Source organism: Agelaius tricolor, unplaced genomic scaffold, assembly GCF_023055355.1.
Source record: "Agelaius tricolor isolate 1412-34295 unplaced genomic scaffold, bAgeTri1.0.p SCAF_14, whole genome shotgun sequence".
In the NCBI taxonomy this organism is placed as follows: domain Eukaryota; kingdom Metazoa; phylum Chordata; class Aves; order Passeriformes; family Icteridae; genus Agelaius; species Agelaius tricolor.
The window spans coordinates 13,320,422-13,334,688 of record NW_027269274.1 but is presented as its reverse complement, the minus strand read 5'-3'; the positions used below and the strand labels follow the sequence as shown (position 1 = coordinate 13,334,688).

Below are 14,267 nucleotides of genomic sequence, written 5' to 3'. Positions count from 1 at the left end.
TTGCAGTCTTGCTGATTACTGCAGATTCCTAGCTCAGGATAATCCCCTTCAATGAATGAATGAATGCCAGAAGGTATTCTGTGTTTGTGTTCAATAGCAAGAGGCATGGGATCCCCCAGCCACTTCATTAAACTTGGATGTTTTAAATGGTAGACTGAAAACCAGACCAAAACACAGTGTGTAACTGTTGAGAATTTATGAAGCTGAAGTCAATACGAAAGAGCTATGCTAGCTAAAAATATGAAACACAGAAAAATTAGTCCAGGAGGAGTCATGATGCTGTTGTCACATTTGAAATTCTTTTCCTGTCAGTAGCACCATCAATTCCCACACTTCTGTAGTTTCTCAACAGTTTCGTCTGATTTACAAAAAATTGTCTCCCTCGTTGTGAGGCCATGGTCATGTTCAAGGCTCAGCTGAAGAAATCTCATGCTGGGTGAACAGCAGTGAGCTTAGAGGGGCTCATTTATTAGTTTGCCAGGGAATAATGGTTTACTGCACCTCTAAGCACACATAAATACAGCCAATTGTTGCAGGCACATCAGAACTGAGACATCATTGAAGCAACTAATTGAACAATAAATATAATTGGTGAGGGTTTGGAAACAAGCAGTTCTAAGTTAATCATAGTACATGAGCTGGAAATGTTAAAAATGAAAATAGGTCTGAATGTCTGCTATTGTTTGTCTCACAGATTTCAAGGTCTGCTTTATTTCTCTGCACAGTTTAGGTGTGGCTCTCTCTAGAGGACATGGAAAATACTTCTTCAGAGGGAATGTAACTGTAGAAGAAGGTAAGGTACCTACCTTCTCATGTGGCTTACACAGTAGTTTTATTGTTAATTTGGTAGTTCCTTGTCTGCAGATTCCATAAGAGCATTAGATTTTTTTTTCTTTAAAGATCTTTTACTTCACATGGATTTAGTCATAGTCAGACTGTTTGTGAGCCTCCTATAGATGTGATCATTTTCCATCCTCTTCTCAGTATTTCAGAGAACAACTCATAGCCCAGTGTTAATTACTTGAGGTGTTTTCTGACTGAAGTAACCACTAAGAGCACTGTAATGGCTGTTGGTTTTGTTCACAGACTGTACATTGTGAAATCTTTCAGAGCTATAGCTGGTATGTGCATTAGCTACAAGGATTTGCATGTTTGTAATAGTAGTAGAAGTACCCAGGGAAAGATCTGTTCCTTGGTTTTGCTTTTTGATAAGTCCCCAACTAAATAAGTGGAGGAGTCAGCTGTGAGTCATAAAGTTGTTTGGCAAGAAGGTTTCTGAAGATGAAGGAAGAGTGGAGGCATTTCAGAATGTTGAAGGAAAGGTTGAAAATTTTAGAAGCTGCTGAGCAAAAAGTGTTTCAATAGAGGAATGCTTTCAGATTTTATGCTGAAGTCTCTATTTCCAACTCTTCTTGTTTTGTCAGTGTTGTTAAACAAGACAGCTAATTTCTTCAAGTCTTTGTTCTTTGGCTGTATTTTGGGACATGAATATGTTCTTCTCAGGAGAGATATGAAAAGAAGTGCCTTGAGGTTTGACTATCTGCACAGCAGCTACAAAGGGGCACAACAGGAGACTTGGAGCTACTCCCTCCCAGACTGTTCCCAACATCCCTGTCACAGATGTTCTTTAATCCAGCCACACATCTCAGGCAGTCTGAGTCCCAGATGCACCCCCAGAAGTGTTAACAGAACCATAGCAGTTCCCACTCTTATCTTCACTGATTCTCTCTCACTTCATCTCACTCTCCTCCCCAGGGACCACAGTTTTAGCTCCAGTTTTGGCTTCCCTGCCCTCCTCAGTCATGGTTGCTCTGTCCTTGTTCATTGTGTACTCCAGGGGGTTAGACCCAGATGCTGCCTTCTGAACCCCATTTGCTTATTGTCTATTGATAAGTGGTTTAAGAGTTTTTAAAATTGCCAAAGTACATTTTTATTGTGCTATATAACTAATGATATGGTTCTTATTTACAAGCATATGTGTGACCTGTTAGTACAAAAAACCTTTTCTGAACAATCCCATAAATTGCTGTTTGTGTTCATAGGCTGTGTGCTTAGGTTTTGAGGGAATTGTCCTTAATGAATTTTTTCTTTATGAGAGAGGAGAACAACTCACATGAAATGAGAAGTGTGTATTTTAGCATAAAGAACTTTACTGGCCAAAGAGAACAAGGGAGTATGAACAGGAGTCTGTTACCATTTTGCATTTGTCTTTGCTCAAATTATCTTCCAAACTTTAAATATATTATGTGAGTAACTCACATAAGTTAAACATATCAGCACAAATTTTTTTTTATACCTTTTCAGTTTTAGATTTGATTTAACTAGTTTTGCTGGTTTGTTAGACCCTGAAGTGCATTTGAACATAGTTTACTGTGATTTATTTCATTATGGTAATAATGCACTTTCCAAGAAGGGTTTATATTATGGAGTGTATGCAAATAACCATCTGTTACCCAGACTTCTCCCTAAATAACCCATTATTATTCCTGTTACAGGTTTACATGATTTAGAACACCCTGATGTATCTTTAGCAGACGAATGGTAAGCCTTAAATAAAGCATGAAATTAGTGTCTGTTACCCTCCTTGGTTTCATATTGTTTGTGCTTGCAGAGCCCAATTCTTTATGTTCAAAGACAAAGAAAGATTGTGCTTGTACATATAACTTTTTACTGTTTTGACAACGTGTTCACAGGTCCTACTGCAACACTGACCTGCACCCTGAGCACCGGCAGATGACTCAGTTGGAAGCGATCAAACGCTACCTCACAGGGAAGGAGCCCCTGCTCCAATGCAAGTACTGGGTTAAATGTGGATTTGCAGGCTTTATCCAGCCAAAAACTGGCATACTTAACCTTCCACAAAATGCAAAGCCACTTAGTTCAACCATTGATAGGATTGCTTAGCTGATGTTGCAATTTCATATGGTTTGGAGCTTTTCTCAGGGTATCAATAAAGATATTATTTATTAGAATTAATTATGTATCATTATTAGTAGTATTAATTATGATACAATTTTTTCACTTTTACAGTAAGCTATGTGCCTGTACCAAACATTCAAGTTTCTGTTCAGATGGTGTAGCTGTACTATGCAAAATTATCACCCCATCTGGTCTTATAAATTAAACAGGACTGATGGGAATCAATCCTTGGATCATGCCTCTAAAGAATATACCTGATATTTCATGAGTATTTTGGGGAGGATGCATATGTAATTAGCATTTCTGAACTGCAAAGCAGAATAAAAAATTCAGATAGGTGCATATTTGGTGCGTTGGCAGAAATGCAGAGCTTTTGTGACTCTTACTAGACCTACTTGTTGTAACCTTATGGCACATGCAGACATGAGCATTAGATAATATACACGTGAATGAGTTACACAAAGTGGAGTATCATTGGGTTTTGACCTAAAATTGTTACTAATGCAATGAAATTATACGTGAAAATCTGCATTGTGGTAAAATACAGTTTAATATGATGCAGTAAATGCTTTGTAGTGCAAAAAGTTTGAAAGCATGTCACAGATAAAATAAAATGTAAGAAAAACCTATTAAAATTTTAAAAAGTCTTTATATGCTCATCCATTTACTGATTTTATTGTTCTGTGGTAGGTGATAAAGAATTGATCCAGGAAGTTTTGTTTGATGCTGTTGTGAGTGCACCAATTGAAGCTTATTGGACCAGTCTAGCATTGAATAAATCAGAGTAAGTTATCTTTGTGTCCATAATTATTCATCAGTCATGGCTGTATTTTTATTTTTTGTATTTTTATTATTTATGTTAATGAACTGGTGGAATGTCTTACAAATCTTGATATCCATGAAAATATTACAGTAACTCTCTGATCATAAATGCCACAAAGTTTGAGTTCAATGTGAAGTGTTTATCTTGCAGAGTATGTCATGATTAGATGAAATTTCCACAGTAAAACTGGTGAAATTGTACCCTAATTGAAATTTATACTTCTGTGTATTTTTAACAAAGGGCACTTGGGAAATTTAATGCAAAATTTACCAAAATTATTGATGCAATTGCTTCTTTATCTCAGAATAAATTATATATAGAAAAACTTGCTCTGGAAAATAATTTCATTAATCCTTGATATGTTTATTTTCCAGAACTACTTGGGATCTAGGTTCCTGTTAGGAAGAGTCAGGAAATTAGCCAGTCCTTTTCAGAGTTTATATCTTCTACTTTATTCATTTGTGCTATGATATACTAAGGTGTTAAGTAACAAGATTTTATCCATATTGGAGTAAACAGGTATTAAGCTTGGCAGTTTGCATGAAATACAGTGGTTGAAAGGCAATTTGGGAGATTATCCTGATTAGATTTTCCTCAATTTCAACCGTTTTCTAAAAGTTGAATGAAAAAATACTTTGCTGTACAGCATAAATAAAAGCAACATGAATAAATAAAAGCAACCTGATAAGATCTGGTTCATCAAAGAGCTATCCAGCCTTCTCTGGGAAGATAAAGATAAGAAATTGTTGCATGTTAATAAACTGTGGCCATTGAGAGGTGCAAGTGTCATCCCACACAATGAAATAACAGATCCAAAGCACAAGGAGAGCTGTGGAATGATGCCAGGGGGAGATTTTTGAAGCCCTTTCAGATTCTGACTTTTCTTCATTCTGTCTCGTTAATGAAACAAGAAAATGGCTCCGGAGCCTGGTTTTGTGGTAATGGGACTGAAGTTCTTGCAGCCATATAAAACCAGCTTGGTACCGATAACTGTGCACCAGAGGAGTTCAGTTTGAGCTGCCTGCCATGGCTTTTTCCCAAGTTATAGAGGCTAAAGCCTGTTCTGATGACAGCTAAGTTTAACTCTCAGCTGCCTGTTTTACAATGTTTGCTTACCTGAGCAATAGTCACAGCTATGACTTGAAGCATAAATATAGCACAGAAATGTTGAGAGGACTGGGACCTCCTGCCCATCTCAGAATCACTGTGTATCACTGGTTATTACATAGTTGGTATGTAGCTATGCAACACCTTTTTATTCTATTACTCCATGCATATAATCCCTTCCTACAAATCCTACAAAATTTATTCTGTCTGACTTTTTAGGGATTCTTAGTCTAAATAGCATTTCTACATTGCACACTATTCAAAACCCAGATGACTATAACTTAAAAAACCAACATTTAAAAATAAACCAATAAATAAGGGAACTATGCATAGAATAATCACCAAGATGTGTACACTTGTGCTTTCTGTGGCAGTGAAGCAGCTTCATCTGTTTGCTGTCTGAAGCTTTGGCTCTGCTGTGTTTCAGGAACTCTGACAAGGGGGTGGAAGTTGCCTTCCTTGGGACACGGACTGGGCTCTCTCGGATCAACCTCTTTGTGGGGCCAGAGCAGCTGACCAACCAGTGAGTGACAAACTGTGCCTGGCAGCCAGGGGAGAAAAGACAGGAAAAAATTAGTTTACTTGATGATGCCTTCACACAGAGCAAGTTAGAAAGATATCCTAGGATCCCTTAAATTATTTCTTTGACTGGAACATTTAGAACAATGAGCTATTTTACACCTGCAGCCTATAAATCTGCTTTCCTTGCACACACACCTACAGCCTCCCATCTCTCTCCAGAGAAATTACAAGCATGCTACACCTTTTACTACACCACCTGAAAACAAATAGCTGTAGGCTATTTCAGGGATTTTGCATCATTTTTGTGGAAAATATTTTTGGTGTTGAAATAAAGCCAAGGGACAGAATTGGACTGGTGAAAGAGCAATCAGGAGACCTCATCATACAACAGTTTCCCATTTTCCTTGGAGAACAAGGAATCTAGTGGAGGTGTTATGCATATAAAATAAAATCTGTGTTTGAGATTTATGATAAACTAACTTGATTCAATATAAATTTCTGTGGGCTTATCTGAGGACAGATATTGTTGTAAAAGTAGGTGACATCAACAGCACTACAATTTGTTACTGTCAGACAGAAAACCAGAACAATGGAGTGGACATTATACTTGAGCTTGACATAAATTTTCTCTGTCAACATTGCCTGAAATTATTGAGGGATAAAGTATTTGGTTGTCGACTACCACCCCCTACATTGCATTTTGAACATGGGCTGTAAAATTACCTTTTTTAGGTAAAAAAGAGTGAATGCTACTGGCAACAGACTAGCAGATCTCCAGTGCCTTTTCCACCTTGTGCAGCTCACTGTTCTTATATTGTGCTGAAAGAAAAAGGCTTTTTAGTCAAAGCATTTTTTTATTTATATAAATCAGTAAAAACAATTTCAGTGGTACTTAGAGGTACTGGTTTTAGTGCTTTTTATGTTTTATGTCTTTCACAACAAAAGTTATTGTGTGTCACAAATAATTATCAGTAACTAAATTTAAATTTAAATTAACTCTTTTGTTGAGCAAGTATTATGAGAAAAATTGTGCTAAACCATTTTGTTTTGTAAAAGATTGCTGGTTTTTTTTGTTGTTGTTGTTTCTAGCTTTTTTCAAAGCTAGAAACCATTATGTGCTATGCAACAAACAACAATTGTTTTCTTTTTTTTTTTTTTTTTTCTCAAGAGACTTCCTGACAGCTGAAGATAAGGAAAATATTTTTAATGCTGACCATTTTCCACTCTGGTACAGAAGAGCTGCTGAACAAATACCTGGGAGTTTTGTCTACTCAATCCCATTCAGCACAGGTGTGTAATTTTGTCATTCCTTGGATTCTGAACCATGCATGATGCTGAAAGGATCCCAAGAGTGTCTGTACAGAGTGGGTTTTGTAGCTGATCTCAAATATTGATCTGAAATAGGCATTGAAATTTGCAGCTACTTTGACCCAGGCATGTTTCATGGGGCTGCAAGTGAAACCCCAAATTGTGGTGTGACACTTTTCATTTAGTATTTGCACAGGTAGAATCACATCTTAACAAATATTTTAAGCAACACAAGTCCAACAGAGTCAATGTCCCCATTATTGAGAAGCCCTGCCAGTCGTCACCTTCACTGCCCCTTTTAGCAGGGGAGACAAAATCTGATGGCTCATTTCAGTGTTCTAAGCTTGTTTTTGGCATGCTGGGGAATTTAAAATGTCAGTGCCAGTATGTTCTGTGCATATGTGATGTTGCATGTTTTATTTTCTGAACACTATATCCACATAGACTGTTATCTAAAACCAGGGGGAAAAAACCTAAATTTCCTTATTTTGCAATAGATTGTTTCAATTTTTTCCTCCTCAACACACCCCACAGAAACTTCTAACAAGAGCAATGTGGTGACAGCCAGTACTGCTATTCAGCTTCTGGATGACAGGAAATCTCCAGTGGTTGCAGGTACAATTGTTGTAGTTTTTACATGTAGTTAATTTTTTTTAACCAGTTTATGAGTTTCTCACTTTCTCTTTTGGGTTAGCACGTGTAGATATCAAATCTTTTAAGAGAGAGGAAGATGCAGTTGCACCTATAAAATATAATTGGATTTCTAAGTGTGGAGAGCATTTAATGCTTCCTCTCCCCAAGAACTTGATCCTTTATTAATTTAATCTCAAACCTCCCTATGAGCTATTGAGTTTGACTTTATGGAAATTACCATTATCTGTAAAGCATTTTGGTAGAAAAAATTCTATATCATCATGAATCAGATTATTAAGATAAGGAAAAGGAAATATAAGAAAGGAGTATCTGATGTGTAAATATTCCACCCAGGCTTCATGTTTGAAAATTCTGTGCTATACCAGGATTGTTTTATAACAGAATACAATGTGGTGAGTTTGTGTAGATTATCAGAGGTGTGGTTTGTTCAGAGCAGAGAAATTGAATAAAAAAGCTTTACTGTCTGTCAGCCAAGAGTATAAGAGTACCTAAAGACGAAAAGGTGAAGTGTGGCAGCTACAGAATATAGATAAAACACACTGATTTCAAAACGAGAGTAAGTCATTTTGAAATGGTTGGATGTTCCTAACTCAAATTCAGATGCTTATCTCACCAGTTTTTTTCTACTTCCCAATGGTTACTGACCTTGAAGAAGGAAAGAATTTTGATAAACCTTATGATTTATTTTGCCAGAATCCAAGCTCTCTTATCTCAGGAAAAATTAGATACTTACTGCAAAAGCAAGAACCACCTAATTTTTTTCTTGTATTTAAAATACTATTAAAAATGCGGTGAATACAATACTGAAAGAACAAGAATGTGCCAGAAAAATGGGAAATCTCAAATACAGAATATTTCCTCAAACACAGAATATTTCCACTGATAAGAAAAGATTTTAGGAGGTTAATAGGAAAGCAGCTTTCTGACTCCAATCCACGAGATGCATTCTTCAGAAATTATTGAACTCCTCTATAACATTTCATGAAATCTTAATTTTGATTTCATACTCCTGTTAAAGCATAAAATAGCATTTATAAACTAATGTCAATGCAGTTACCTACAAAGTTCTGGAGATGTAATTGAGATTTTTCACTGTACAAGGAAGAAGGTTGACGTGTTATTTCTAGAATTCTCAGTTGTTTGGAGTTAGAAAATGTTTCATCATGAAGTTTTCCATCACCTCTAAAATGTGTAGGGTTAGTAGATATCCTGATATTTATTCTTTTCTCACAATTATTTGCAATTTGGTTTTAACTTTGAGAAGGTATCACATGTTATTATCTCTAATACACTTCAACAAGTTTTGATGTTTTTTGTTTTTTAGTAATTGTAAAAGAGAAAAGCAGGTGTTCCTTGCATTCCCCCAAAAATTCTGTTTATTATTGAACATTTAAAATTGCTTGGGGCCCATAATTTCTATCTAAAACAAACACAGGGTCTTGAAAGTTTTTTAGTGCCAAAGCACAGAGAAGATTTCCATGGTATCTGTAAAATCATAATGCCATGAAAGACAAGACCAGAGTACCTTCACTCTGAAGCATATCAGTGGGTTTTTATTTCTAGTTCTGTAAAATTTATGTGCTAGATATTTTGTTTACAATATGAAGCATTTTTAAAAGTTTGTTTTGAATAATTTTGTCTTTTCCTCTTGTATTGCATGTTTTTAGGTGACTTTCTTTTTGGGGGGAATTCACTTTGGGTCCATACAAACTTTGTTCTATGAAAGTATCGCTGACCCAGCTACAGCCTCTCAGAGACAAAGTGGGGCAGTATTCTTGTTCTCCTTAAGATCATGAATGGGACTTGTCATTCCTACTTTCCCTCAGAAAACTTTCAAGAAAGTACCCAGCCTGTACTTCAATTTTTAGGTATTATTATAAAGCTGACAATATTCTGTGTTAAGCAAAATGGATTTGGAGGCAGAAACTGGAGCAGCGATAAATGGGAGAAGTTTGAAGTTTTTATTAGCTTGACTTGGGAGACTAAAGTAAGATTATGGGTAATGTTTTCAAATGCCTCCATTGGAGTTCAAATTTGGCCAAAACATCTCATTTTAATTTGTGTAAAGTAAGTATTCCTTATCCCCATTTGGTCTGAGTAGATTACAGTAAGCAGCAGGACGGGATACACATTTCATGTTAAATCACTCTGTTCCCTAGAGGGATTTGACTGAAAATTAAGCTGTGCCAGAATGTTGTTTATTGCAGATCACTACTACAGTTTAAATCTGGCAGAAAGAAACAAGAACATTGTTATAAAATGGAAAACTGAGTTATTCTTGCCCATGAGAGGGGAAAAAACGAACAAAACCAACATTTACTGCAAAATCCATAGACTGGGTTTTGGGTTGTTTTGTTTTGTTTTTTTTATTGTGGGGTTATTGGTTTTTTCTGTTGTTGTTCATTTGTAGTGGGATTTTTTTGTTTGTTGTTGTAGGGTTTTGTATTTTTTATTTGGAAACCCATTACTTATAACAAATTTCATATAAAAATCTAAGGCTTAATGCAAATAGCAAAGATTCAACTGCATTAAATAGGCAAAAAATTCTGAAATCAGTGAGTCTGGCAACTGTAACTACAGAGGACTTGAGTGTTGCTGCTGTTTCACCATCTGTACCTCCTAATACCAGTTCCCTGTCAGAATGCCTTTGCTTCTTGGCAAAAAGCCCATGTAATTTTTTTCTAAAATCTCTCCTGCTTGCAATTGAGATTGTGATTTTCTTTTTTTTTACTTCAATGTATCCAAATTTCGATAGAAGGTGTGTTCATAAATCTTTAATATAAGTGTAGTAGCATCACATTTATTGCTGTCTACACAGAATTCAGTTTAGTTGCAGGAGGGAAGTGACAGTAGTACTGCAGACAGGGCTTTCTTTAGATTTGAGCACATTTTTGTTGAAAATTGCTTTAGCTGAGTGTTTTCTGTGGCCATGTCTTCTATATCAATATTACACTGAAATATTGAGCATCTTTAAACTGCCCCAGTTACAAAGTAAAGAGTAAAAGATGGTGGATTTTTTTTCTTTTTCTTAACAACAACTAAAAATAGGAGAATGAATTCAGACCCCAGTGTTGAAATTTAGTGAGATTCCTGGAACAGTAGTGTTCCTCTGGGTGACAAAGCTGAAGCCAATATAGAATATCTGGATTTAGATAGTGATTTAGCTATTAAAATTGAGGCAAGCCAAGATGGAACTGTGCTTTATGATGCTCACATGAAGGGCGGTACATTTCTGCTAAACGTTGGTGGAATTCAGCATTCCAGTCTTGTATGCTTTGAGTTATCCTGGTGAGTTGGATGTTGACTTTCAAGTGGCAAACACAGAGGCATCTGGATAGGTGCAGCATAGGATTTCTACATGCTGTGTATGTGTTTGTTTCCATTTTTCGGCAAGAGATGATGGTTTCATCGGTATGATTTTATTAAAACAACTATTAAATGTACTGCCCACCTTGAAAGTTCTGAAGAAGATACAGGGATGGAAGCAAAAAAACAAAAGTCATCATGGAGCAAAGCAGGGTCTAAAAGTGAGATTTTGAGTGTTTACAAAATATGTGAACCTTCAAAAATGCAATTCCCCATAGAGGCATTTTAGTTCAAAAGCTGCAGTAAAATATAGGACCTTAAGAGCCCCTCTTGTTGAAAGAGGCCATCACTGTTCACAGAAAACATGAAAATTAGCTCCTTGGTACATTTAATAAAAGGCAACAGAACAGACATAATCTTCTTAAGGAAAAGAGGAAAATGTCTGATGAAAATTGTCAAGTCCTCTTAAGATTTCTTCATTGAACAAGCAGAACCTGGATTTCAGGCCTCATTGGAAAAGTCCATAGCAGGCTTAGTAAAAAGCTCTGGACACTGAGTCAGAAGAATGAAGGATTACACCATGCACAGGCAAAGTCTTTAGTCTCAAAGTCACTGAAAATTTAAAATTTGAAGGAGATGAGGAGGAATAGTCCATTTTTCTTTAATACAAAGCTGCTTAGAAAAGCTGAAATTTTCCTGAATCTTTTTTTGCCCCATTTTGTGCAGAACAGTAAAATACAGGAATTGTAGAGGCTGGAATTGATCTCTTAAGATCATCTAGTCCAGTCTAGTGGACTAAATCTTGAGGGAATCTGAGCTAGAGCTGATTACCCAGAACTGTGTCCAGTTGTTGCAAATGTAGAATTGCAAGAAAGTTTTGTTTGTATGGTACCTAAGTACAAGGAAGGAATATCTAAAGAAGTATTTTCTGCCTTTTTTTTTTTTTTTAATATGGTCAGTTTTGTGTTGGACTTCTATTTATCAAAGTTGAAATTAGAAAATAGAAAGCTCTAAATGAGCCCTTCTTGCACATGCCCTTCTGTGGCCTGTCAATTCAAATCAAGTAGCAGCTGAATTTATTTGTTTTAAAAGGATAAAAAGCTTTACCAGCACATCAGACCTGTAGTTTCTGAAAATGAGCAAGTCCACAATGCTTTATGTCAGCTTAACTAAAATACTATAGTAAGAGAAGCTCACTGTAGCTGAATTACTGAGAAATGAAAGCATTCCAGTTCTGTGAGGATGAAGGCATTTTACAGACATTTTCTATTACAGAAGAGTGGTTTCTGGGGATGTGCATTTAAGCATTGCTATAGCTCTGACTCTGCCCTTTATGAACCTGCATAAAAAAAGAATTTGCACTAATTTATATATATGTGTGTGTGTGTATATGCATGTGAACTAAATTATGTTTAATATCTAATAAGCAATTCTTTCTATCAGGTATAGGAGTGTTACTGAAACTGAGACAAAGGCAGTCAGTCCTCTTCTGTTCACTGACAGTGGGATTTTAAATGCTCTTACCAAAAATACTCATTATACAAACAAGAATGCTATGTTTTATTCTCCCAAAGAAACTGTTCCAAGTAATGCCATGATCCAGTATTTAACTTTTCCAGTATTTAACTTTTCAAACTTGATCCTTTATTTTTATAAGCAACCCATATACAAATTCAAGGATTTTTTCTCCAAACCCTGGTTAGAGAGAGATTTTTTTGCAAGTGACCTCATCCATCACTTTCTTTGTTCTCCCTTTTATATAACGTTAAAACTCAACTTTAGTATAGCATTAAATTCACTTATTCCATGTTAAATATTCCTAGTCAAAATGCTAAAAGGCCTCAGGTATTTTGAATGAATCAGCTTGAAGATTTAGCATCTCCTTCTAGGTTCATATCCATAAGCTAAGCTAAGAAATAGTGAGGACTTCTTTTAATCACTGATTTGTTAGAAATGGCACACAATTTTGAATTATTCTATTCTGGCCAGAGGAAAGTGACCCTGGTGATCCTGCTGTTCAAGATAGTCAAACTGTGCCTTGAAATTAGGAAAGATCCAAAATCTCATATTACTTTTAAAATACAAATCAGTCATATTGAGGCTGGTCACACTTCAGGTGCTCATTCTTCCTGTTTAGATCAGACTCTACAGGACAGCAGTTTAAAAAGGAAATTTGTAAATATACCAGATTTTCAGTAACTAAGACTTCTGCTGATCCAGGCTCTAAGTATGGAAGATTCTTTTAAAAATTCGTGGGGGAAAATATGCACCTTATTTCTGGAAATATGCACTTTTATGACACAAAAACTCTCTTTTTCACCCCCTTTTCCCTTTTTTTTGTGTTAATATTTTTATCTATGTTACCTCAACACTTTATCCAGGGTTTTTTTTTAAATTAATTTAAACTGGCTTTGCATGCACATCTCTCTTTTAACAAAGTGACTCTCAAGTACTTAATCAAAAGTAATTTGAACTATTGATATTTCTAGAAGTGACAGATGCTGTAAAAGTTCCATAAATACTGAAATCTGCTGATGTTACAGTAGTACATAGAGCAAATACATATGCTCTGTTCTTCTTGGACATCTTTCTCCTATTTTTTTTTTCCACATGTATTGCTTTCATATTATTTTTAAGAACATTCAGGCAAATGTCAATGCCATACACAGTCCTTAAAATTTATGATACCATCTATAAAATTGCATTTTAATATGGAGGCCTAGGGGAAAATGAATATGTCATCATAATGACACACCAAGCAAATTTTTGAGGCATTCTAAAATAGATGCTTTCCTTGTCAGGCAGGAGAGTGATTTACCTAACTTCTACTCCCCATTATAAGCCACAGAATATAATATTCAGCAGTAGCGTTTAGCAAATCCCTCAAAATGTTTTTCGTGTTTTGGTGAAAACCACGACTTCGTGTTTTTCCAGAGTTTCTTGTTCATTTTGAATATTGTTTTTGTATCCATAAATCTAATATTGGTATACAGACTAATGTTTCCAGCTTTAGGAAAACTGAGACGAGTATTTGTACAGCCTAACATTAAGCAACTCACATGTTGGGATGAATTGCTTGGGGAAGATGGTTTGGAGGAGGAGTGTGGAGAGAGGTAAACTCCTCCACTGGATGCTTTAGAGCACGTGGTGAAGCCCTGTCCCTTTCTGTGGGCTGAACAGGGGAGCTGAAGTTAGTAACATTTCACATTTCAGACATTTGCATTCATTTGCATTTGTTCTCAGTTCGTTTTCCCACACAGAATCGGTGTGTGGAATGGTTTAATAGTGCTTCTGCTTTTTTGAGGCAGTTCTCTGCTGGTGTTAACTGGAGAATTTAACCTGTATTTATCTAATTCTTGGGCTTTTCTCAGCACTGCTTCTTAGAGAATGCAGGACTTCAACAGATGTATCCCAGTGAATGGCAGAGAGCATCTGCTCTTTGCTTCTGCACTTCTGCTTTGCTGTTGGGGTTTGTTGGTTGGTCAGTTGGGTTTCAGTTCTACATAATTTGTGGAGGAGGAAGATCCTTGTGATCTAACAGCAATCAGGTTCTAGGGTCATTTTCTGCTGCCAGCAAAATAAATCCCTGATTGCAGATCAAGCAGAACAAGGGCAGCAGATGAGCTGT

The 14,267-nt window shown here is 36.1% G+C and overlaps 1 protein-coding gene across 4 annotated transcripts in view; it reads left to right on the top strand.

The window, feature by feature from the left end:
• Window positions 1-14,267, top strand: part of CACNA2D3 (calcium voltage-gated channel auxiliary subunit alpha2delta 3) — a 385,811-nt gene that overhangs the window by 301,966 nt on the left and 69,578 nt on the right. For all 4 annotated transcript variants that reach the window (XR_011681184.1, XM_071439768.1, XM_071439767.1 and 1 more), the window contains 7 exons: window positions 726-793; window positions 2,496-2,541; window positions 2,694-2,791; window positions 3,610-3,703; window positions 5,277-5,372; window positions 6,540-6,661; window positions 7,214-7,294. Coding sequence is in view for 3 of the 4 variants with exons in the window: in XM_071439768.1 (XP_071295869.1) it covers window positions 726-793; window positions 2,496-2,541; window positions 2,694-2,791; window positions 3,610-3,703; window positions 5,277-5,372; window positions 6,540-6,661; window positions 7,214-7,294 (605 nt within the window). In the remaining variant the exon portion in view is untranslated. The remainder of the gene's footprint in view (window positions 1-725; window positions 794-2,495; window positions 2,542-2,693; window positions 2,792-3,609; window positions 3,704-5,276; window positions 5,373-6,539; window positions 6,662-7,213; window positions 7,295-14,267) is intronic.